The sequence below is a fragment of the Labrus mixtus genome, chromosome 11 (genome assembly GCF_963584025.1).
Source record: "Labrus mixtus chromosome 11, fLabMix1.1, whole genome shotgun sequence".
Taxonomy (NCBI): domain Eukaryota; kingdom Metazoa; phylum Chordata; class Actinopteri; order Labriformes; family Labridae; genus Labrus; species Labrus mixtus.
This window is the reverse complement of record NC_083622.1, coordinates 5,860,759-5,887,503: the sequence shown is the minus strand read 5'-3', so window position 1 is coordinate 5,887,503 and position 26,745 is coordinate 5,860,759. Positions and strand designations below refer to the sequence as shown.

The 26,745-nt window shown below is 40.0% G+C and overlaps 1 protein-coding gene across 1 annotated transcript in view; it reads left to right on the top strand.

Annotated features, from left to right (window-relative positions):
- Positions 1-26,745, top strand: part of LOC132983433 (intermembrane lipid transfer protein VPS13B-like) — a 282,789-nt gene that overhangs the window by 160,060 nt on the left and 95,984 nt on the right. The window contains exons 32-34 of the mRNA XM_061049726.1: positions 17,510-17,713; positions 22,822-22,948; positions 25,009-25,152. Of these exons, the coding sequence (XP_060905709.1) occupies positions 17,510-17,713; positions 22,822-22,948; positions 25,009-25,152 (475 nt within the window). The remainder of the gene's footprint in view (positions 1-17,509; positions 17,714-22,821; positions 22,949-25,008; positions 25,153-26,745) is intronic.

The window sequence follows — 26,745 nt, the reverse complement described above, 5'->3', positions numbered from 1 at the left end:
GATAATATCTTGGGCCCAATATTCATTTTTTAATCAGCTTTAATTGCATGTCAATTGAAAATAAAAAATAACCAATATATGGTCTGATATTACTGATTATTTACTTTGTACAGTGGGCATAACCAAGAAATCGACTTTAACCCTAACCCTTCGTTGATTTGAAATGTACTACTGTGTATTCCCCTGATAATTTCTAGTTATAGTCCCATGCTAATATTTGAATATAGGCAGTGGTCCTATGGATTTTAACCATGCCGAGAAAGGATTGGAAAACATCTATTGGAACCGTTTTTTCCACTTCTGCAATACTATAATATGCATGATGATCTTTCGGGTCAGACACCATTAACTATTTACAATTCATTTCCCTCTATCTATTATACATCTATATGATATATAGGCCTGCTATGACACTCATATCAGATATTATCCGACAAAAAGTTGAAAAACAGAATAAAGGTTAGGGTGTAATCTTTAGGAGAATTTTTGATTCTCTTTTTTTTTTTTTTGACTCAACAGCCAAGCAAACGCACCAATCCCTTCAGTTGTTTTTCAAAAACTTGTATCCCAATGACATTGAGGCCCAGTTAAAGGAGTTTAACAACTATCTGACAACAAGCATAAGGGTAGAATCTGGATTGTCTGTCCTGGTGAAGCTCCTGAAGAGGAGATGGACGATTAGCCAACAGTTGCAGAGGTAAGCAGCTCAGTGCATGAGCGCTTCCTGTTGCTGTTTGGCTGTTATATGAATCACTCAGAGCCACATTGTTTGCAATTTTTTTTTGTTTCTGCACACACTTAGAACTGGGGGAGTCATTACGAGATATTCACTGAATCTAAAAAAAAATCCATTCGATAATTATTATACACCCAACTTCATTCCAATAGTTCATATACGTCCAGTGAATACAGTAAATTGATCAGCAGGGGATATTCTTTGAAATCAGTCTCATATTGCAACAGCACCACAACATGGCCAATATGTTAACTTAAGCGACTAGAGGCGACACCTAGCAGTCAACTATAGTCATCCATAACTCAAAGCGGCCACACCCCCTTAATGATGCTTAATTATGTGCCTCATAACTCCTGTGAGGAAAGTTCAGTTTGTGTTGATTGTGGCACCTTCTATAGACAAAGTGTCTGATCACTTTGCTGATATTGTCCTGTACATGTGTAACAAAAATTCTCATTTGCTGATAGACATCTGACCGCTGGACTTTGTTTCGATAAGTCATACAAAAGCATCAGTATTCATTTCAGTCTTTTCAGTTTATTTGGCAGAATTGCATTCACATAACTCTTAGCCCTGGCTGATACAAAATAGCTTTGTTTGTGTTTTTTGATTAGTGCAAATAGTTGTAGGAAGGTAGTGGACTGTGGATATTACACCCATACCTCCTGTTTTTTTCTGGCATTAACTAATATATGGTTGTTCTTTGCATGGAAATGATTGGCCATGCCCATGGTACTATCTACATTAATTGCACATCATGTTTGTTTTTGTCTATAATTTATTATTTCACTTATTCTAACCCCATCTATTATTTTTGAAACGGTATCTTTCTTCAGTTTATTCTATCCTTTCTCGTTTACTTATCAGTGGTGACGCCTTCTTGACCTTCTTGACCTTCTTGACCTTTTTCTTATATTTCCCTACCCTTTCTGTTTGAAATCTTTTTTTACTTTCTTTCCACCCTCATTACCTCATTCTTTCCGGCATTCCCTCTCTATAACTTTATTTTTTAATGTTTAATGTATCTGTCTCTTTGTGTTTTTGTTATTTCCTCTCTTGCCCCCCCTTTACCCTTCTCCAATATCGTCATTTTGTCTCCATGTGTATTTGTTATTTCCTTCCTGTCTCGCTTTTCCTCTCTGTTGCTCCAGTGTTGGTTAGACTGGTCCCATCCCAGCACATTGTGGTCAGTGAGCAATCCCCTTATTGCTGTTGAATGGCTGCCTGGCTAGGGCCACATGTATGTCCTAATAAGTGGTTGTGATGGGGATCTCCCCTCTTCAGATAAACACAGCCTCTTGAAGCCAGGCCCCTGGCTGTTAGTAATAAAATTCCCAAGCAATACGTCATGTGCACCATTCTACCCAAGTAACATCCTTTTAAATGGCACTCATGTATGCACAGATACAAGTGGTGGTGAAACAGTGTGCTATTGGTTTCCACTACCTAGCAGTGAGTTCTTTACCTGGTAAGAAACTGTGGGAAGAGCCGTTTAAGTTCTGTTTGTCTTACAATCGGATCCATATTTTTATATTTTGATTTTCAAGATAAAGTACATTTCTGAAGCTCCTCACTTATTAAAAAACTCATGTAACACCGTGGATACTAAACTCTTTCTGGCTGAAAAACTTTATTCATAGGATTATATGATCCGAGTGAAGTTACAATTTTTTAAACTGTCAATCTGCACTTATAGTATTTGTGAGATCAGTCATTACACTCCACTCCAATCAAAGATTGTTTAATATATTAGTCAATATTTATGACGATAATGGCTTTACTCAGATATAACTTCATTATAATAATCAATTTATCAAATAGTGTTTTGCAGATGGATAAATGGAACAAATAACACACTTAAGTGGGCTTCCTTTTCTTTTTGCTCTGAGCTTTCCTCATCTTTCTCTTCCTCATAAAACCCACTGTTCCCAGTAAATGATTCATTAGATGCTTCGGTGTACATTTGCCTCATCACTCACTTTAGTACGCTGCCAAGTGCCCCATTTTCTCGTTTGTTTACACCAGCAAAAAGTGCCGGGCTTTGCTTTGCTGCTGTGGAGAAGAAGAGCGGCTTGGGCCACACACACTGACAACCATGACCTGCACTTATATACACTGATTTAGGAGTTGCTTTAAAGAATTCCCCAGCTGCTGAGTAGGTTTAATTATAAACCCGAGACATGGCGGTAACTGTAATATCTGTTTAATTCATCACCAGAATTACTGAATGATATGAACCCTTCTAAGCTACCACTGCAGAAGAGCCAAAATAATGAGCAGCATTAATATGTACAAACGTTTGATTGACCGTGAACCACGATGAAGTCTTGAATTATAATTGAAAACCTCAAAAATGTCTTTCTCTTGGTGAAGTAAATTTCACTGTGGTGCTTTTCGTATGCAGGAGTAGTATTTAAGAACAGCACAAATGGTGTCTGTAGGGAATACCAAGCCAGAAATTAGCTTTTTTAATTAAAGTTCTCTCTGTCTATTTTGATCTCATTCTTTCTTTTCATAATTTACTTTATCATTACTGAGTATTGTAGGACTGAGACATAAGTATATGCTATCAAAGCTAACCCTTTTTGATGGTATATGATCGTCTTAATTTGAGAGTACCTACAGTGTGTGAAATGCAAATCTATTTCGATTTTTTTGACACAATTCAGTCTTCATTGCAAGCTGTTTAAGGCAGTATAGGAGAAACCCAGCCATGTGACGTGACTGAAAGTAAAGTAATAATGTTGATGACCAATGACTCCTGGAGGAGTCCTGTAGTCACTTTATTCCTGATGTGTTTTATTTGGGCCCTGGAGACTGAAGAAAGAGACATCCGATTAAGATGATTAGTACAAGACCTTTCCTGGTCGACTGGAAATAATTTAACCTCATTTGTTTCTATCCCTTCTTTTAAGCCTCTCTTCCACCCTCTTACATTAGATGTACACTCTGGCTCTCCCCCTCTTCTACAGAGAAAACAGTTCTCAATAAGCAAGCACTGAAGGGTCAGCCAGAATAAACATTTTTTTTGTCAGTCTAGCAAATGAAACACCTGGTGCTTGTAATCGCAGAGGGCATATTTCACATCTCTTGACACTCAGGATTAATGCAACATCAAATTGTTTTAAAAAACGGGGACAGCAACTACCACAAGTGGATCATACACCCCTTTTTATTAAGGCTTGTCCGAGAATTTATGTTTTGGATTATGGCGAGAGCACAGCAGACAGATGAGACTGTGAGTGGGTTCAGGAGGGCTTATGTTGAATCAGCGCTGGGACAAGGTGTTGTAATTTGAACAGGAAGTTTAGACTCAGCCACTGTGGCTTTGAGGTTGACTGTATCCCCTTTCACAGTTTTTTTGTCAAGATAAATTGATATTTGTTGTCATTTTCTGTGGGAACCGGTGTGATATATAGACGACTCTGTCTCCTATACTGTACAGCTTTCGTATCAAATAACATGCAGGCTTACTTCCTGGAGGAGTAGAAATTGCCGCGTGCCTTCACATGCAGAAGAGTGACGGGAAGATTTGGTTTGTGTTAGTGGAGCTAAAGTTTCAAGAGCAGAGGAAGCAAGATGAATGTTGAGTGCATTTCATCTTTAATCTGTGGACCAGAATACCTGACCGCTGTGTCCAACAAAGCCAACCACTCAGTATGAGGCTATCAGTCTTCAAGAGGGTCTACTCCCTTAAGAAGACAGTCAGCACTTCTTCTTTCTGTCACACCAGAACCCTCCAACTGATGACTACCACTTTAATTCATAGACATGCTGAATACAATCAGTGGTTAATAGCTGCATGTTTTTTACCTATGTGTCATAGAAAGTATGTATTCTCTCATTTTCTGCGCGTCGCATTCCACTTATCTTTAATTAGAGAGCTTTTTAACCGCAGCTCTACACTTTGGCCCGACTGTGTTTACCCGGCAGTGTCTTGCGCTGCGTACGAGTAGAGAGCTGTGTACAGCATCCTCTGTGCTGTGTTGTGGTGTCTGCTGACTTCTGTGTACAGCCTGTGGTTCATTCCATAAATATCTGTGGCCTCTGTGATGTTATTCTCAGGCCCTCTGCAGTGTGAGAAGATTGCACCACAACACTTGTACTCCTCGGCCTGCAGTTAGAGGTTTAGGGGGATTAGGAGGGAGAAAACCCCAGCCTTGGCCCCGCTGCTACATTTTTATGGCCATTTTATGCATATGATTCGGATGTAGTGTGCGGAGAAGTGGAGAAAGGGGGAGAGAATGGGATATTAGGACTCACCACAGGAGAATCAAACAACTATACCGCAACTTATTTTTGCTCTCTCTTTTTGGCACAAACCGGTACGGCAATGTTAGTCTTTAGGGTCCACGGGTCCAACACGATCCAGCAAGAAATGAAAAAAAAAAATTGAAATTTGTGACTGACATGCATCGACCAAGGGGACCTATGTGGTCATTTTAAGAACATCTTGATCTTTCCTGTGGGGTTTACAAAGGCGGAACACATTTTCCAACGTTTGACAAGATGTTTTGAAGTATTGCATTGATTTCCATTAAAAAGAGGATTTTATGTTTTTTAGGGGATGATGTTTACGACTGCCTTCAGTCAAACTATTGACTAAATATGAAACCCTTACAATGAATTTAAAGTTCATTGGAACATCGTGTGTAGGCTGGCTTGCATTTTCATTCGCTCATAAGATAAAAAATGTTTGAATGAATACTTAGATTAACATGCAATCATTAACTACGAGTGTAGGTCCTTCAGTGACGGAAAAGGTTGCTCTAGCGCCACCTACAGGGCACAAAATAACTTTTTTTTTTACAATATAATTTCAAGATAAACCCTTCAGGTTTAATAACATGGTCTGTCCTCTGACATGACCAAAGCATGGCAGTAAGACACAATTTGCCAAATGAATTTCTGAATACTCAGCGTGGGCAGGGTATTTAACCCTCCCGTGAGTTAGCTGAAACATCCACAGTATACTGTAAATTCTTTTCTCTTATAATCTGACCGCTAAAGCTAGGGAGTTCTGTATTGCTGGGTTGGTGGCGCTCAAGTTAACAGGCCTTAATTCCCGAGCTTCCCGGGAAATGACTCTTGTGTTTGTCTCATTCTGCTGTCACTCCGGCTGAGATGCGCGCTGACAGAGGCAGCAGGGATCACCCATCAGCTGTCCAGCGCTCATAAAAGGGCCTGATCCAGAGGTTGACCGCCTGGCTGCGGGGCTTCACTTCAATGAGAGTGCTTGTATGTGTGTGTTAGTGTGAATGGTTCATCCTGACGCAGGATACGAAGGTTCTAAGAATACACCCGTACCAACAAACCTCGGAAGCCATGTGTTCAGCTGTAGCATGTGATACACACATTCTACCATGTTACCCTGTCGGAGGCTGATATGTGTGTGTGTGTGTGTGTGTCCATGAAATTGTTAGTGCGTATGTTCGGTGTAACTTCCGAGCCCTGAACATTATTATGTTTTAGTTTCCTTTCTCCCTGCTCATGACATGTTGATGTTCTGGCATCCTGTGTGGTGGGTTGACTGAAATGCCGTTGAGCTGACATGCTGACTCCGACTGGACAGTCCCGCTTCAGTAGCTGAGGCCAGGTGGACTCTCAGGGGATTCTAGGATACCATATTGATTGTCAGTCTTTCCAAGTGGAAACACTGACTGAGCCTAAAGCTGATCGCAGGCCATATGCTGATGTGCACAGATAGGCCTGGGACACTGTGCATTAAATGTGACTGTATCAGTGTATTTTTTTTATTTTTCTGTTGTTGTGCGTTTGCATGTGTCAGCGTGTATGTGTGACTGTCTGCGTCTGTCAGTGTGTGTGGTCAGCAGTTTCTCTGCCATAACGCATTCATCAGTAGACTACACAGTAGCCTATCAGACCAAAGCAGCAGCAGCAATTTGAGGATCGAGTAAAAGAATAAAAGAGAAAAGAGAAGTTAACCTCAAGAAAGAAGGAATGTGCAGATGCTTTCAAATGTCCATGTGTGAAGCCACAAGCTCTTTTGTGGCTCTTGGAAGCCAATGTGAAACCAGTGGCGTAATTGCCTAATGATTGTGTAATAAGAGGCACATTACTGCCCCAGGAGGCCTAACCAGACTTGAAAGAACCAAAGGCTGGCACTAAAGTTGGCTAAGAACTGTTTTCTTCCTCCTAGTCTCTACCAGTTGTTTTTACCCAGTCCCGCTAAATACCAATAGATTATTTTATGTGTAGTATATTATCATCTCTTCCATATGTGTTCGATTAGCTCCTCTCTACCCACATGCTTGGTTTTGTTTTTCCACATCTATACTGTCTTGTTTAACATAAATATTCCTCTTGAATCATTATGAAACTGTAGTTTAGTTCCCCTCACAGTAGTTGCGCCGTTCGATACGCAATTGCTTTTATTCAATTAAGAATTAAGATCAGCAGGCTGCCCGGTTTGTTCAGTGTCAGCAGAAGCTTTGCATTACAAACAAGTGTGTGTGTGTGTGTGTGTGTGTGTGTGTGTGTGTGTGTGTGTGTGTTGTTGTGTTTGTATGTACTGTGTTTTGTGTGATGAATGTCTGTCATAATATTTCAGCTGCAGGTTTGTGAGAACAACAGAGGGAAATGTGAAGCCACCATGTAGACAACTCTACTGCGGTGGTCCCCTTTCTTCTCTCGTTAACTCACCCCCCACGCCGACACACACAACACAGCCTTACTTTATGCATGTACAGTTCTTTTTTCGCACATGTAACCCCCTGAACATTTTTTTTTTTGTGTGTGTGACCGGAGCAAATGTACTCTCCTTCATATATTTATTCTGAAATGAAATATCAAACTGTTGGCAAGACTTCCATCCATTCGTCAGGAATGAAGAGCAGCCAGTGATTAAAGCGTCATTGTTTCCCCTTTTATAGTTTTCCATCTCGTCTTTTTTACAACTGAGAAGGCATCTGAAAGGCTGAGACGAGTTTTTTTTAAAGGCCCCACATTATGTGTAGCCTCGTAATGGACTGATATTAATAGCATTCAAAAAGCCACAATAGAGATCTTTGAAGGGGTGGAGGGCTTGTTTGAAGGCTGAGGGTGAGATCAAGCTAACGGACATATGTTGGAAAGGCACAGGGAGACACGGGACATCGCAGCCTGGCATGTCAGAAGTATTTGAATTGTCTCACTCACGCGACGTATCGCACACTGAACTTACACTGGCAGTGGTTTACGTCACTGTCCTCCATGCAGATAATTGAAAGCAAACCACAGGAAGAAAACTAGGACCATAAGGGACCAGGTATATAAAATGTCAGGTTTAAACAGGAATTATTCCCTTTTGAAAGACTCATTCAGAGATACAGATGCTCATGAGATGATATTTGCATAATATTATTTGGGAGAATAGAATTAGTATTTTGTTTCTCCCCTCTGTGCTCTGTACTGTGTAAAGCTGCATAATAGTTTTTATTGAAATGATTAGGTACATGTAGTGTTGTAATGTATGTAAACATTTCTAATAAACAGTTATTATTATTATTACCGGGGTACCTAAACATCCCCTCTTACTGTTTCCATGCTATGTGAGCCGATATCAGGAGAACAGGTGGCGCGAGTACAGGGGGGAGCAACATACACTTTTCTTTATAAACTTTACAAAAAGAGTTGCTGCTCACTGTTGAAATATTTACATTTCATCTGCTATTTATATTGATTTTCATAGATATTAATGATCTGCGTGATCAGCCCTGTGGCAGTATTTTTTCAAACAGAAATTACACCATCTTGTACTGCTTGCAACTCACACAATCTGCCCTCCATAATTGCGGCAGGTGTAGCCACAAAAGGGGGAAACATGCCACAGCACATGTGCTCCGTATACAGCCTGCATATGGAGCCATAGCTTTAGTCAGAAGCAGGGCTGTCGTTTTTTTTTCAATAAAACAACATCAAACGGATTTGGGACATAACATGAGAGTGTAGTGTTGCCATCCAGAGGCAGCGATGCTTGAACTTTGTGACCATTGCACAAGGGCATATAGTGAAGGTGATCCCTAAATGACATATTTCTCTAGCATGCCAAAGATTATTCTACTACCCTGGATTACTTATTCCTCCTCTCCATCCAATCCTAATTGCATTGCAGCAGCTACAGTATGTTTAACATGTCATGATTTTTTTTTTATCACCTCTGTAGTGGTGAATATAGTAGAGGTTTTCTTACCTTCTCTACAATCACTCTACAATCTCTCTTTGCAAAGCTTCCTTTGTTCTCCCCTGAGTCTCCTCATGATCTTATCGCCTGCTTATCCTCCGATTTCCCCTCATCTCCGCTGGATGTTGTTGAACATTTTTATACATATGCCCTTTTCTCATCCTCCCACTCTCCTTTTTTTTCCTCGCCACCAGGTCTGCAGGAAGAGGCCGAGTACAACCCTCTTGATGAACAATTCCCTCTATTTCATTACACCTTGACTGAACAAATTGTATGCATACAGAAGCATTACTTATTCCCTAATCCCCCTTTTCTCCCCTCCTTCCTTCCTTCCTTCCTTCCTTCCTTCCTTCATAAACTCTAACACTTTCCCACTCTCCCTCCTGTTCAAAGCTTGTAGAGCTCATGATTACTACACTAGAAGACCACACTACACTCACTACAAATGGTTCTGAGCTCTAACAGGTTGGGTGACAAACAGAGGACGATTAAAAAATGTGGCTGCAGGAGCTGGGGATCACCGCCCCAATCTTCCTGTTGAGAGACAACCCATTCTACCACTGACCCACCACCGACACTGTGCACCCCCGTTTAGTGTATTTCACTTTACATTGTTAGACTCTGTGAGAAGTTGCATTAATAATATCTAACTTGCTCTTCTACATGAACTGCCTTTGTGCTACATTTATATTATTTTTTATGTTGAATTTATATTTAATCAGTCAGTCATTTCTTTGTCACTCTCCCATCCCATTTTTGAACCTTCCCTCCATTCTTCCCTCCCTCTCTGTCCCCACATCAAGAGCATCACTAGTCTCATTAGGTGAGCACAGAAGTTCACTCCGCCCATGAGATTTCCTCAGTTAGAAAGGGAAAGAGAAGAAAAACTCACATATAGAAATGACACTTTGTATAAATACACTCAGCGGTTTGGATGTATGCAAGATCCGCTTCAGAATTATAAACACTAGCTCTGCAGAGGAGGAAGAATTAGCTGCAGGAGGAAGCATGTGTGCTCCAGATTATTGTAATTATTTTATGTTTTTTTTTTTCCTTGCTGACATAAAAGTATTTGAAACTGTCTCATGAGAAAGCTGTAATATTTCCGTGGTCTTTGGCCTCACCGTGGCGTCTTTAGTTTCATTATGTGAGAGCTGAATTTTTCATTGTTTTTTGGGTTTGTTTGTTTTTGGCTGGAAGGGACTTTAACAAGAACATAATATTGTTTAAGGACAAGCCAAACATCAATTAGAAGGAATCTTTTTTTAGCTATAAGTTTCAAAGTTATTCTTGCTGTTTGTGTTTTAGCTGTTTGTCTGCTAAACTTGTAGCATAAGTGGGAACCTTATTAAACATGGCCATCATGTCCCCGAATCTGTTTCAGAAAAAAAAAGTCCATATTTTTATCTGAAGACGGATAATGCCTTGGTTTGTAATCCTGCAGCTGAAACATTTGTCAGAATATAATCACGTGCAATCAGCTTCAAAGCACTTTGCCGAAGACCATTAGTTTCATAGATAAAAGCATCTTTAAAACACACAAGCCCTCTTTGTATCCTAAAGTGGAACTAGCTTGGCAATGCTAATTTGCTTAATCAATATGAAGCTGAAAAACAGTAGTGGTTCATGCTGTTGGATCATAAAGTGGCCCGTTAACAGCTCAATAAACACCCTTGCTGTCAGAGCATGACTGGAGTAAATCTCAAGTAATGCACTGAAGACTCAGACTTAATTGGTAAAAGACTCGTATCATATAGACAATGAGCGTTATGTTTTTAGGTATGATACCTTCCAGCTTTGCTATAGATTTCTGGTCTTTTGTTCCTAAATTAACTTGTTTAATAAAACTTAATTAAGACTAATACAGAGCACCCAACAACTTCAAGTTTGACATGATTAGAGGAGTAAGTGCACCAAGCGTTATATAAGTTTGGTATTTTTCATTAGTTTTTATCCTTATTACATTTAATTTTCTGTTTATTTCTAATTCGGTTTTAATGATTGTTTAGTTTTTTATTTTGTGAAAATACTTAGTTATTGTTAAGTTTTTATGAGTTTTAGTGTTTTGTCTCCACATTGTTAATGGTAAGATATGAAGAAAAGATATCAGAAAGATATGAAACAACTTCTTTAAAAATACCCTTTAAAACATAGTGTAAGTAAGGAAACGCATTCTTAACTTTTTCATTCAGAAAACTCGTCCAAAATTGAAACTGATGTGCCTGAACAAACCGTAAGGACAGGCTACGTGGTAGATGTATGTATCACTCTGCAGCTTGTGTCCAAAATGAAAACTATGACTTTTTTATATCTTAGTTATTTTTGTAAACACACAATACAGTTTTGGTTAGATATGGTTTTTTGGTAAAGCCTGTTTTTTATTTTGGATCCAGTTCACAAAAATATGTTTTCACATTTAAGTTTTTCCGTTAGTTGTCGTTTATGGTAATAACCTCGTTCATGATAATGCACCACTGTTTTGTGTTTTTTCTGTACACCATGTCTGATACAACATGTGAGGTGCAGCTGTTAGTGTGTTGTTGTCGCTGCTCATTAATTATCATCAGTCTACTTGAAAGTGCATCAGCTGGAATAAAGCATTTTTGTTTTTAGGGACTGTTTTCAAAAAGGTTCTGGTGAACACACTGAGTGTCTTGTCATTTACCAGAGACTTACTTTGGATCAGGACTTCTCCTCCTTATCTTTAATTAAAGCAGCATTGAGGTAGCTTTCTGTTGTACTTTAGCTTGCTGACTCTGTGTGAGGACAAGCCAGATCTTTGGCGACTCCTGCAATGTTCCCTACTGCAGGCAGTTACAAATAATCTATCCCATGCATATGTTTTGTGATTAATTAAAGATAAGGCCTCGAGAATTAAAATAGTGGTTTGATTACATCATTGGGAAATTGCTTGGTGGGGACACAAATATGGTTTCAATCTGAGGTCTTAGGAAGTCAGTGAGGCATTCCCCTCACACCTCGGCATCAGGGACCCGCCGTCAAAACTCTGCCTGACATGCTTTATGAAAGAAGCATTGAGCTGTTTTCAGAGCATGGAGGAAGCATTTCAAATCTGTTGGTGCTAACAGAGGAAGTGATTTCACAAGAACCAGTCCCTTTACTTTTCATCGCTCATCCTTGACTACACAGAGATACACAAATGATTTGAGTATAAAGTCCATGACACACTGTTTCATGCACATAGACAAACAAACCTGACAGCCATTCTCAGCAGTTACAAAACGCTCAACGCTAGTGTTAGAGGCAGTAGCAGGAGAGCAGCATTGTTCAGGTTAAAAAGAACATTCAAAAGTCTGTGTGTATGTGATGGCACAGTTTATCAGAAGCAATTTCAGTTTTAAGACTTTTAATTTAATACTTTTTAAAGGCGTATTATTTAACAATGACTGCCAAGGCATAGTTACGGATTAGGCAGTGTTAAAGATAAACAATTGCAACTCAAATGGGAATTCCAAGTTTTTCTTTTTGTCTATTGCATCAAATCATAACAAAAGTGGACACTCTAAATCAGTCTATATAGTGCCAACTTCTTTCTCGGGTTTTCTCAGTTATCGCGGTTTTGGTAGTCAGTCAACTTTTTGTTAAAGGTCAAACGTGTTTTTATTTTGAAAGATCAGTCGGCCTTAAGACAAGTTGGCTGAGGGGCCTTCGAATAGTTTTTGTTTTAGTGTGTTAATAAATTGCTTAGTGTGGGGTTGAAGCAAGCAGCTTTTACATAATCACTGAATCATGGAATATCATGACAGATTATTAGTTGTATAGTCTTTGACTTGTGTTTATGAAATGCCCATCAGCAAAAGGCCAAATGAAATATCTGCTCCGTTAACGTATCATGCCGTGAGGGTGGTATAAGCTAGATATGAGCCCTGCTGGTATTATATACAGAAGTAGTGTAATAGTTTCCCTCTAAGATCTTGTGTAAATACGATCAAATTGGTTGAGTCTTTAAAGTGCAATCAGCCTAATGAATAGCAGGCTTCTGTCGGTAAGCAGTAAAGAAGAGTGATGCCTTTGGACTACAGGAGAATATGTTATTGAGTTTTTTTTTCCTTGGGAATTTGTCTGTAAAACGAAGACACAATGCAGCAAAGTAGTAGAAGTTATGTTTACTGTATTTTGTGCTGAGAAGGGGGAAACAAATCGACTTAAATTGTTGGCATAAAAACAACTACAATCGTGACACATTTGGAACACTGTTGCAGTTTTGTTTTTCATGGACATTTTGTTGTTTTGTGTTTTTTGTTTGACATCTGTTAAGTGAGCTACAATAATCAGAAACATTATATTAGCAAAAGTACAAAAAGCCCTCAGTGACTACTTCTTATTTTATGCTGAGTCGCAATGTTCCACGTCATCATTTTCCCATCTCACTCCAAGGGCTGCTCGGCGCTCTAATTCAGAGCCTTAATTACTATAATTGGTAGATGCAAATTAACTGCAATTGGACTTGACTGGTGTCATAAATCTACAGCCCAGAACGGCTGGCAATTCAGAGTGGACCACCATAGGCAACGGTGCTTAACTTACTAAGTAATTGCAAGTTTCATGAATCATAAAGATTGTGAATTCCCCCTATCTGTCAGACCCAGTGGGACTTTGCTTTTTAGCCACTGAGCCGTTGAGGAGCTGGTTTCTAATGGGGTTAAGCTCATAATATTTGGATCCACTGACAAAGAACATCAAAAGCTAAATTAAATGCTGTTTTAGATATATGGGTGAGCTTTACTGCTAGCCTGGCAAAAGCTCTCTGCTTCTAAGATGTTTCTGTTGTATTTGAACAAAGTGGTACAGCCCTTCCAAAAATATGAAATGAGAACGCAAGACACTCATGTAAGTGTTTCACAAAGTTTGTGCTACATAAGTTCAAATATTCACGTTCTGCTCATTACATGGAAAATTGATGATACACAGCACTTTTGGAACTATGTTTGCTTGACTTTGCCAGCTTAGCCTTATATCTCATGAAAACGTATGTTCTACAGGGGGGAGCAGACTCAGAGGGCCTGTGAAGTGTTAAACAATGCATACACACATTTAGGTACGCTCCTGCCTCTGTTGAATGTGTGAGTTGAATGTTTAAGTCATGAATAACATTTGGTCGTGGGGGGAAATTGAGTGAAAAACAGGTCTGGGGTTGTGGGCTCAGGTTACTGGTTTCCGAGTGACGAGATCCAGAAGCCAGCAGAGCTTGGTAATGCCCTGGTGCGTCCTGCCTCACTGGTCAGGACCAGGGGATACAGATAAGAGGGAATGGGTGGGATTTTAGAGAGGAAGACGGAAGGCAATTTAAATCCAAGGGCCATGGTACACCCTGCCCCACAGGATCCCCTCCGCAAGAGGCTGTAGCACGGCCCATTGCTTCCACACTACTACCATCAGGCTCTGAGTCTAAACCAGATCCCACTGTGGTTTGTTTTACAACCTTGAACCATGGTTACCCTTTAAAACCATGGCATGTTAACCAGGCTCTCCAAACATCCAACTTCTGCTTGTTTTCAACAAGCCCTTTTACTTATTTACCCACTGTTTTTTTTTTCTGTGTGATTGTGTCTTTTTAATATTCTTTACCTTTCTTTTCCACTCAGAATTAATCCTCTCCCATTGCGCAAGTTTTATGTTTTGTGTAAGGTATTATTTAAGATGATTGGTCCAGCAGCAGAGAACTCCTTAACTTGTTGCACCTTCTGTCTCCTTGGCAAAGCTGTAGCAGTGTGTATCTGAATGAGCTCGTTTGGTATGTATTGTTTTTAGATTAGCATTAGCTAATGTGTGATGTATCCACTACTACACGATGAGCACCAAGTGCTCCCATTCTTCCACTTATTAGCAAAAGTCATGATGTACAGTATGCTCTGCATGGACTTAATGTACACTAAACAGAGGAACATAATTAATTGAACATTTGTGCATTTCTGTTATAACTTATAAAAGGAATTTCAGCTCAACAATAAGGTTCCCCTTGATTTCTCGTTTCAAGTCTTGTATTCCAGATGCGTACCATAGCCATGACTTTACTATTTATCCTGCTGTTTCCCACAGGAGGGCTTCAATGCATAGGGGCTTTAACTTAAAGTCATAAAGATATTGGATTAGAGCCCTTATATTTCATATTTCAGCTCTGATGAAAAAAACTGGCTCAATGACTTTTGAGAATCAAATAGGGGTTTAATGTGTCAGAGGAGGGCTAAATGTTTTGTGAAGAAATAGCCATGAAGACTATAACACAGAGGGCTGTTACTGCAATACTTTTGATCGTTTTTTATAAATAGCAGAATTTTTAGCGGTCTTTTCCCGCAATAAAAATAAGTTTGGCCTGAGAACAAGGACAAAACTAAGTACTTGTGTTTGAGAAATATTTCTCTACTGCTCGCCCTCCCCCCCCCCTTGTCTTCCTCCCTCGCCCTCCTCATCTGCTAAAGCATGTCATTTATGACATGTTATTTTAATTTCCTCCATATTTTCCACATGGTAGTGGCAGGCAGATGTCTGATAATGGCATTTGAGACTGAGCAGAAGGGTGTGTTCCACCTGCCTTGCTCTGTATGTTTTTAGTTCGTCAGTGTATATGGTGGGCAGTGTGAGTGCCGTGCTTTCACAAGGCATTCTCTGATTCCACTTGGCCAAGCAGTGTGGTCTTCACATGACCAATCAAATATGTCAAACCGCCAGTGTTTTCTCCCCACATGTACAACAAGAAAATCTGGCTTCAATTATTATTGCACCCAAGGGGAACTTCCAAAATTCCTCCCCTCCTCATTTGTCAGAAATGAAGGTCTCTTGTTTCTTGCGATTGGCTGAAATATGTCTTTTGATATTAAATCACACCAGTTTCCACTGGCTGCAAGACCAAGACAAATGTTTATCATATTTATTTATGTCATTGAAGATGACCCTGTAGCTCAGCAATGCACAGACTTGGCTGCAGACTTCCAAATGTTGATTGTGAGTAGAAGAGTAAGTAAGCTGAAGTTAAGAGATAATTTGGAAGGGTATGAGGCAACTGTGGTTTGTTTAATGTGAAAAATACAGTTTGGGGTTGGGGAGGGTGATGGAGGTACTGTTACAAAAGCCCTAATGAATCTAGACTGACACATCCCACCCAAATCTTACAGGGCTCTTTGTTTGATTTATGGTATACTCTGTTGATAAATGTGGTTCCAAATGTTGATTAAGGATCTTTTTCCCTTATTTGTATGTCAACAAATCCAGCTTAATCCAGTTATACACCTCTGATCTCCCATTTCCATTGCTTTTGTATTTGGTGCTTATTGTCATAACATCACGCTCTTGTTGAGGCCTTCCCAGTGTAGCTAAGGGAGGAAAATGCTATATGAAAATTGCCATTGACACTGCCGAAAACAAATAGAACTTCTCATGCTGCTGCCACATCTGCAGCCATTTTAAGCCCTTATTTATACCATTTAAGCTCTCATTTGAATTCACCAGCACAAATAAACATATCATAACAAAGGGGAAAGCTCTGATGTCATATGCAGATGTTGAATTTTGATTATTCCTTTGCCTCGTGAATTTGTCGGGATATTGTCTCTCAAAGGCAGAATAGATGATATCATTTTTCTTGGCTCTGACGGGACAGTGTTTGCTCTCTTTACTTTTACAGTAAAACTTCAGAGGAAGCCCTGCCCAATCCTGACATATCTCTACATCTCTGTTACCATATTACAGTTTGTGTATACTAAAGAGGTCCTCTTGTTTTTGGAGACAGAAATAAAAACAGAGAGGCAGTGGAGAGCCACTGTCCACAGACTACCGAGACGTCCAACCACAGGCATAAGCAAGAAATGCAGCCAATGATAAAATGGCATTCAAAAATAACCTAATGGGGGATTATTTATCACGTGTCTGTTCAGCTGAAATCACAGACAACTCTTCTTGTGCAGACTGCTATGAAAATCATGGGTGTTAAAAAAACACCAAACACAATATGAACAGTCTGTTGTTAGACAGGCACAGAAAATAGAGTCTGACACGACCCACATTCTTCATTCTGAGGTTCAGCGTTTAGCCTCTGAGAGAAGATTCAGGGTCCCTCACAACCAGGCTTAACAGTTCTAAACATGAATTTGTACCAATGTCCATTAATCGGCTGTGCAATATGTCAGTATAGTGTAGGAAGGTGTTTTTATGTTCATGTGGAATTGTCACATGTTTTGTATCATCTATATTTATATACTTTTTAATTCTCTCTCGGAGTCCAAGATACATAAAGAACATCTTATCTTACCTTATAGAGGCGATGCTTTGTTTAGAAATCAACATGCAAATTTAGGCTTCTGAACCACTTCACAAAAGAAGTCAGTCGTAAAGACCTGCACGGCGTTACACCAGCTTATGCGCGAGTCAAAACGTAGCCTAGTTTGAACACAAGTTCTAACTTATCAAGGTTAACGCACTACTCACATTTAAGGTTTCGCACTAGCTGCAAGTAAATATTATACCCAGCTCCTAATAGATGTAAAGTCCTCCTGTGACTTGTAGTCTGCCTCCTGCAACATGTACCGTATATAACCCTACTACCTGACTCAACCAAATCCCTCTCTTCCCTCCAGACGTGCATTGAACCTGGGCATCCTGCGTGACCCGGGCTCAGAAGTGGAGGACCGTCAGTATCAGATCGATCTACAGTCCATCAACATTGGAACAGCTCAGTGGAAGCAACTTAAGCCAGAAAAGGAGGGAAACAAAGGAGGAGTGTCAGCGGAGAGTGAGAGGAGCTCCCAAAACCCGGCCCTGGAGTGGAACATGGCCAGCAGGTCTGAGAAATATTCATTTCTTGCATGTTAAGAGGTAGAGATTGTTGATATAGTAAATTATTCTTGGTACATTTTGAAATTACATTTTGATGCATCCACTGCAAAATAGTAAACATTCAACAACAGAATCATTTCATCCTGACTTTCCCAACAATCAACTTTTTATCAGACTCCTTACACACACATGTTTTCTTATCTAAAATATCCAATTCAATCATCACGATTTTTTGATCCAGCAGATGTCGCCCTTGAGCACCAGCATGAAACCAAAACAACTCCCGCTGCATTGTTGTGTTAGCATGCTAATGCTAGCGATCTTTATTATGCTCGTATCTTCACACTGCATGTAAATTTACCTGAAATGAGCGTGATCTAGAAACACAGTTAAGCAGTGAGTACAGTATGTTATTCTTCTTTTCTCTAGTCCCTCAATTAAACAACTTTTATACACGAGGGGAGGAGTCAGCCGTTGTCCCGGCGATGTAAACAAACTGAAATATGACTCGGAAAACTCTGAAAACATCACAGACAGTGGGACTCGGGTGTTACACCCATTGTAGACAGTCATGACTCACAGAGTTATTTTCAGAGGATATACTTGATTTTTATTATATTTAAGTTTGAAAAATCAAATATAAAGACTTTAACACAAGCATATTGTTTACATACTGCTCAGTTGTCAACACAATCGAACACTAAATAATCCAAATAGACGCCTTCTGTATTCTTGTCAAACTTGGACTCATTTTTTTAGTGACTATGACTCATACATCAGGTTACTAGAAGAACTCCATTGCATTAACAGTTGTTAACTTGACACACAGACATTGATGTTTTATTGTTGTGCTTTTTGATCTTTTTCATTGATATCATTCAAGTACAAAGATGATTAAAAAAACAAATTTTGACTTCTATAATAGATAATATGTATCCTCATAAGCCTGCTCTACTAAGTTTGAACTTTAAAGGAATCATACTACAAGAAGCACAGCCAGAACTATTCACGTTGCTTTTAGATTTCATAGATACACCCTTACACAGGTGCTGTGTGGGGGATCTTCTATGAGTGACCCAGAATGCATCAGATCAATCTCGATGTGGGAGCAGCTTGTAGTTATTGAGTTAGCTCCCTTTTATAGAGCTGTTTCATGCACAGTCATAATTACAAACCCTGTCTTTTTTTTATAGACTCAGGAGCTAAAACAAGCACGAGTGTAACAGACTGTTTGGCAATGTATCCATTTTTCCACTCATGTTTTGAAAGGGAACAGGCCCAAAAGAGTCGCAGGCAAAGAGTCCAGATTTGTTTCCTGTCAACTAAAAAGAGGCCTTGTGGAAGAATTCTGTACAGAATCAACATGTGCCTGATTTAGACTGAGTGCTCATAGATTAATAGAGTTTAGAGTTCGCTAAATGAAATGCACACCTTTCAGTTACATACACACTCAGAAACCCCCTCATACTCATGGTGAACACTTAGATTTTTTTTCTACTGTAAGGCTCTTTCTCACTTACGCGCACACACACACACACATGCACAACACCTGCACTTGCGCACACACACACACACACACACACACACACACACACACACACACACACACACAGTATGAGAGTGTTACATGTAATCCCCACAGATTGAAAATTGAGAATACATTTCAAAGTTAGAAGTGAGTTTGTTAATTAACCTCTTTCAGTTTGATCTATTATTTTTAATTTTATTTTTATTTTTTTAAGATTTATTTTTTTGTCTTTTTGTGCCTTTTATTTCAAGAGATAGGACAGTAGATAGAGTTGGAAATCAGGGATAGAGAGAGTGGGGAATTACATGCAGGAAAGGAGCCACAGGTTAGATTTGAACCTGGGCCGCCCGCTTGGAGGACTACAGCCTCCGTACATTGATCTATTGTTTTAAGGCAGAATTAGGTCAATTCCAGATTCTGTGCATTCAGGTGCTGATAGTTCTCATTTGTTTTAAACTTGTGTATTTAGATTAAGAATTTTAAAAGCGATCATGCAGTTATTTGGAAAGGTGTTGGCAAAGAACTCCTGAGTCTGAATCCAATCCAAAAATGTTTTTGTTGTCCTCGTTTTGTCTCATTGTTGATGACAACAGGGCTGCTTGGGCCTTATCGCCAACACTACATTGTCTGACAGGTCAATGAAGTGAGATTTTGGCCTCACATGTTGGGCTGAGGAAGTTGTAAATGCCTTTTGAGTGGACTCAAATTTCTTCTATCTTACAGCTTTAGAACTTTACTTCACTTCTAAACTTGATTACAGCATGACCTAACATTTTGACCTCGACGATTGACCTAGAGTATTGTATTCTTGTAAATTACAGTAGTTTGAAGACGACTTGTTACCGAGGCTGAGCCCAAGGTTCAGAACTAAGGAAGCCTTTTGGATGAGAGCTGAAACGTCTTGTAGGGCTTTCACACTTGCAGAAATGGAGTTTTATGTGTGAATGCAAAGAGCCACATTTTCCCTCAGACTTCACCCGGAGTTTCTCCTGCCAGACTCCGAGTGTTTTTCAGCAGCAAGTCGAGTGGGCTGATGCGAGAACGCAGCAGGATATAATCAGGAGAATTCACATCGAGCCAATGGGAGGGGGGGAGTGACGTTTATTTTCTGTGACTGGAGTCGCTGCATAGACTTCTGTATCTGCCCACGACCACAACGATCTCCGTGCACCTAATTAAACGGCTGCTTTATTGATAGTGTGATTCCGCCAAACTACACGTATCATTAAAGGAGAATATTCTCATTATAGCACAGAGGACTCTGTTGCGCCGTCCGCTACTTCCCCGTTTTTTTTTTTATTACGTCACGTCTTACCTCGGGAGACCCCCCCCCCCCCCCCCCCTTCTTGAACTGCCAGGTCAGGAGAATATGCAGGGCAGTTATCTAGATATTATCAGAAGTGCATATGTGAAAACGGCTTTGAAGAACTAAATCATGCTGAAAAAGTCAAAGTTTGTGGGTTTTTTTTTTCTTTACCTGTACTTTCTTTTGTCTTAAAACAAAAATGAATGTGGCTATGGTTGTTGCCTCCTCAGTTTCCCAACTTCTCCAGGCTATGGAAAGAACAGCAGTTGAGATTGTGTCACAACATGGACTTTGCTGTCCTGCTGTGTACTGTACTGTTTACATCATTATCAGCCACCATCAATATGGAGTCATAACTGAAGATGTCATGTAGAATGTTCTAACATGCTTCCTTCAAGGGGGTCATGATCACCGCTTTACTTGTCTTCTGCAATCACCCACTGAAATACACCACCTCAGCTAACAAGTTTTGACACGCACCACATCCAAAGTTCACACCTTTTCCTCATTTCCTACATCAAACCCCCCCCCCCCCCCCCCCCCACACACACACACTCTATCTCTCCCTTTGGACTTGTGGCATGTTAACTCTGTAGTTTTTTTCTAGTTCAATCCCAGTAGCTGCTGCAGTGGCCTTCATTAGCTTCCAGAAATTTGAAAGAAAATACAGCATGAATACACAGAAAAGATCCGCACATGTCACTTCGTGTTGGAAGAAACCTGTCATAAGGCTGTGAACTGAACTCCACCCATCTTCCCTTCTGTCAGCCACACTGTGCATGCCAGTCTTTTTTTGGTCCATGCCATGGATGTATTTATTCAATGTCCATTCTGTGTAGCTTAGAACACATAGTAACACACACACACACACACACACACACACACACAGTTATCCAGCCCAGTCAGAGGAACCCATATTACTGGTAAACCGAGCTGCAGGCCTCCATGCTGGTGAATGATCGCACCTGTCTCCTGGAACGAGACACTCATTGTTTCAATCCCTGTCTGAGGGGAGATTAGCCAACACCAATTGGCCTCACAGATCATTTTACCTTCGAATTAGGTCTCCCTTAAACTCTACGGGCAAAGAAATGTGTCAGAAAATAATCCCTCGAGGGCACTGGTAATGCACATTTGTGTAGCGGCGGTGAATATGATATTGGTTCTAGTTAAGTACTGTACTAAAGGCCACCTAGAAACTAGGCCTTTTATAATCCTGGCCAACTGTAAATATTGGAAGCTGTACCACTTGATTGTTTTAATAGCAGCAGATGTGGCAATTCACACCACCTCATAAAGCCCACGCGTATATTTGTTTTACTGGGAACAAATGTTTCCACAAATACAACTTGATTATGGAAATGAATATAAGTGAAATACAGAGAGTTGATTTGAGAAGTTTCTATACTATTAAGGTGTGAACCCACATGAGACTTATCGTATAAAGTCTCATTCTGCATGTGTCACCATATTCAAGCTTCCTGCTAAAATGTGTTTGAGTAAAAAAGTTGGAAAAACATTACTCTTACAGTAGAAGTAATTCACAGGTCTGGCTTTTGGGAGGCAAACTATTTTAAAATCTCTTCTTTTTATTTTTTTGTTAAGTTATATTTTGGGCCATTTTTGCGTTTATTGGATAGGACAGCAGAAGAGAGACAGGAAATGCTGGGAGGAGAAAGTCGGGGATGACATCAGCAAAGGGCCGAGGTCGGATTTGAACCCACGGTCGCTGCGACGAGGACTAATATCCTCTGTACATGGGGTGCGCGACATAACGGCTAGGCTATCTGTCTCTTACTTTTAGTTCATCTGTTCATTAAAGATTTGTTTTGGGCTTTTTGTGCCTTTATTGTAGAGACAGGACAGTGGATAGAGTCAGAAATAAGGGAGAGAGAGAGAGAGAGTGGGGAACGACATGCAGAAGAGGAGCCACAGGTCAGATTTGAACCTTTGATAACTGCAGCCTCTTTACATGGGACCCGCAAACTAACCACTAGTCCACCGGCGCCGCTCAATCTTGACTCTTTAATTGAAGTTTTAAATGTGTCTTCTTGTCAGCTACAGAGAAAAAAAGTTTGGTTTTAACATGAGGAGTTTTGACTGTGTCGAGTTAAATGTGCTAAATAAAGCAAATAAAGCCTTGAGAATGTTAGGGATGCAGTTTTATTGTGTAAATATGCAAATTCATCACATAGTTTTTCTCTCTTTTTTAACACAGGTTAAGAACAATGTACAAGTTTTTTTTGCAGACAGTTGATTGTTTATGTGTCTCTGCTCAGCATCAGAAGGCACCAGGAGCGAAGGGCAATCCTGACACCTATCCTGACTGACTTCTCTGTTCGGGTTACTGCTGCGCCAGCCATCATCTTCAGCAAGAACCTGTCTCTTGACTGTGGGCAACCAGAGGTCTGTATTCATTCAACACAGCTTGTAAAGAATCCAACATTACATTTTTCTCTTAACGGTATCGATATCATAACATAAATTATAATTACAACAGGAAACAAGTCTAATGTCTATATTATATATCTGGTAGTTAATAACAATAATGTACAGATCTGCTTAAACAAGTGTTTCTCTGTGATGTTCATTCAGCGGTTAAGCCTTCTTTTGTTGTCTTACCACTTAAACTGACAAAGTTTCCCCTGTGAACATCACCTTTTATATCCATGATTGTAACAATTACATTCACCATCCATTGTCTTGAAAATAGACATTTTTAATGTAGATGTCAGTCAAATGTATGCGTTGCTTCCTACAGTAACTTCCTTATTAGGACTCCCTCAGCTAGTCCTTAGTGCAGTGGAGGCTTTTGACCCACAGAGTTCAAACGTTTCTGCTTATACAGCTGATGTTTTCTGGCAGGGCTTCTTTCTTCCTTCATTGGTGCTTCATCTGCCCACTCTAATGTGCCCCTTGACAATGGCTAACAGCTAATCCATAGTTTGCACACACACACACATAATCCAAACGTGACTTGCTGCACAGTGTATATACATTTTAAAATGTTCCCTGCTTTCAATTGGTTCATGCATTTATAGTGGATTTTTTATTTTTTTTTATAATCAGCAGTCTATAATCTGTTTCTACAATCAGTTTAAAAAAAATAAAAAATTGCTGCTACTACTTATCCAACTACCACATGTCTAATCATAAAGACAATTATTTATGTTTTATACATGAAATTAAAAAAAGCTGAATTTTAACATTAATTTTACATTGGATATTGAATACAAAAAATTATGAAATGATTTGAAACAGTTGGTCTAAATGGATTATGTCTACATAATAGTGGCTAAATACATGTATATTAATACCAGTGTGTGTGTGTGTGTGTGTGTGTGGTTTATGCTAGCCTTTTGAGTGATATCCTGATAGATGTAGCTCCAACCTGAGGTAAGAAATGCTTACTGTGGCTGGGACATTGGAGTTAGCAAAGGGTAAAAGGCATTAATGTACACCTCAGCTAAACTGAAAAGGTATTTGAGTGACAGAAAGAGTATTGGGGCAATGCATGTGACATCACAGTAGGCTTAATTCATGTGGTTACACCCACTGAGAGGCAGAAAACACATAATGAGTCTCTTCATCAGTCTATGGCCTGAATGCTGTGGAAACCCAGAAAATACTACTAAAATTGGAGAGGGTTCTAGTTAGACCAACTGTACAAACAGATTTAACAAGAAGCCAGAGCTTGCTTTTACAGACTTCCGAAAGCTAAAGAAAAGAGAGGAAATGGATCACCGCAATTCAGAGTAACAACTGGAAACCAAGCACTGAAAGCTGGATTTACAAACTACAAATTGTTCTACTACAATCAGGTATCAGAGGCGAACATAGTTTTCCTTATAATGAGGTACTAAAGAAAGCATGCAGTTAGCCGCATATTGGTTTTTTTTTCTCATAAGCATATTACAGAATCATAAACGTATAATCCTGTTTTGTGGAATACTCCTCCAGATACATACAGTCTTGAGTCAGTCGTCTCTAAATCGGCAGGTTTGGGATTTGATCCCCAGCTCCTGCAGTCACATGTCCGATGTGTTCTTGGGCAAGACACTTAAACCCAAATTGCTCCTGCTGCTTCGTCGGTGGAACATAACTTCTGATGGTCACTTTACATAGCAAACTCTGCCATCAGTGTGTGAATGGGTATGTGTGACATGTAGTGTAAAAGCACATTGAGTAGTCAGAAGTCCATTTACCATACAAAAAGGGTGATGATCTCCAAATCCAAATTTGCTCAGTTTCACCTTGACCACTGATGGCACCATGGCTTTTCTTTGTGTACTTCCAAGGAAAACATAAATGTCATGGAAAGCCAATCTCTGCGTACACACCACTGTGTCTTTGGTTAGAAGATCGATGCAGGACACGAGGGCAAAAACAATCATACTATGTTATTGGATGTCTTTTCTGCTTGTTCGCCTATTTACCCTTTTACTATCTCCCTCATCTCTGTCTAGGAGGTGGTGGTGTGTGGCCACTCTCTGGAGGTAAACGTGACCAGCAGTCTGGATTTCTACCTGAGTATTGCCCAGGTGCAGCTCCTTCAGCAGCTTCTCAGAGACAACATGGTGTGGATGGACACTCCGGAGAAAAGTGCTGAGGTAGATAAAATGATCAGTTATTAACATTAATAATACAAACGATTGCATTAGTTTTGACTTCCTCTCATCAAAATGTCTATGTATATTCTTCTACATTCAGATTGAAGTATGAAATTAAAGGGCTGTATTAGTAATCCTATGGTATGCTGATTGTTTGGTGAGACAGAAGAGGCCTGGTTTTATGATGAAAATGATTTTCTTGTTCTTCTTCATGAAATACAACATACACCCAATAATTAAACACTGCATTGAGCTGCGCCAGTTTTGTTAAAAGAAGATCCATCATGAGTGTTTTCATAAAACTTTGCCCTGAAAATTTGCGCCAGGCTTCTTCGGGTGAATCCCCCACATTTAAATATTTACTCACGAAGAGCGTTTCTCTAATGTAGTCTTAGTTTACTGTCCCGTGCTCAGCTACAGCTCTCAGGACCCTCTCTGTTGTTTACAGGATGGGGAGCTCTCAGGCGCCATTCGCCTGTCTGACCACTTAATGAAGCTTTCTAATGGAACACAATATAAAGATATTTACTAGCTGTAGTGGGAATTGGAGTCATAGAGAAGGGAAGGGGATGGGACAGAGAATGGGATGAAATAAAGTGAGCTACAGAGTGATACTGAAGTTATTAGTCATTGTGAGGAAGTTGTACCTTCACTTGTGTGTCAATGCTAGATGCACAAATAGTAGCCTGTTGCAGGTGCATTGATCAGAACCACACAAAGATCTTCTCTGTCAAAGAAGTCTTCACACGTGCAAAAAAACAAGGCCGGCTTTGGCTTCAACAACCTTGTCGGAGGGAGGTCAAAAAAATCCTGGGGATCTTGGGTTTGCTGCACGATCTTTATAGCCTCACTGATGGTTGGGGAATAGTCTGTCATCCATGTGGATTTCGTGTCCAATCCCAAAAAATGATTCTTTCTGGGCCTAGGGTTAGGAAGCTGCCCATCAAAATCTTTAACCACTAGCGGTGTGACAGGATATTTGGAATCTAATGCTAATAGAAGTAAGGCCTCTGGATCAAGCTTAACATATACGACCACCTGACCTGATGAGCACATGCCTGGTACTAAATAATGGCCTCTGACTAATGCTGGTTAAGTTCTGGGGTTAAGCAGATAGCTATACCTGTAATATATGAAGGTTTAGGCCTATCAATTGGCATCAGATTGGAGCACATTTTAACTGCAAGCTAAAGAAGTGAGCAGTAGAGTTATGAGGCCCCTGAAGGTTGCGAGGGAAGGCCAACTTATGTGATACTTAGATTGATATTGCATTTTGGCAGGGTTATACTTTGTAGGTGAGAAAGGGCCTCCTCCCAATCCTTGCACATGTACAGCAGGTCCTCTAGTAAGGCCAGGCTGTCCCGGTCCCTTTTCCCCAGCACGTATGTCCCTGGCTCTTATTTAGCCTTCTTGAAACAGAGTACAACAAACCAGTGAGGGTCATAATTTCCTGAATCACCTTATATAAATAGAGCACATGGTTGTCTTATTGGCTTAGGAACTCAGGATTTAAACGACAGTGTCAGTTTGGCAGTGCCAACGGAGGCCTGGGGCTGATTCATGCTGGTCTGGCTGACCCTGACAAATCCACAT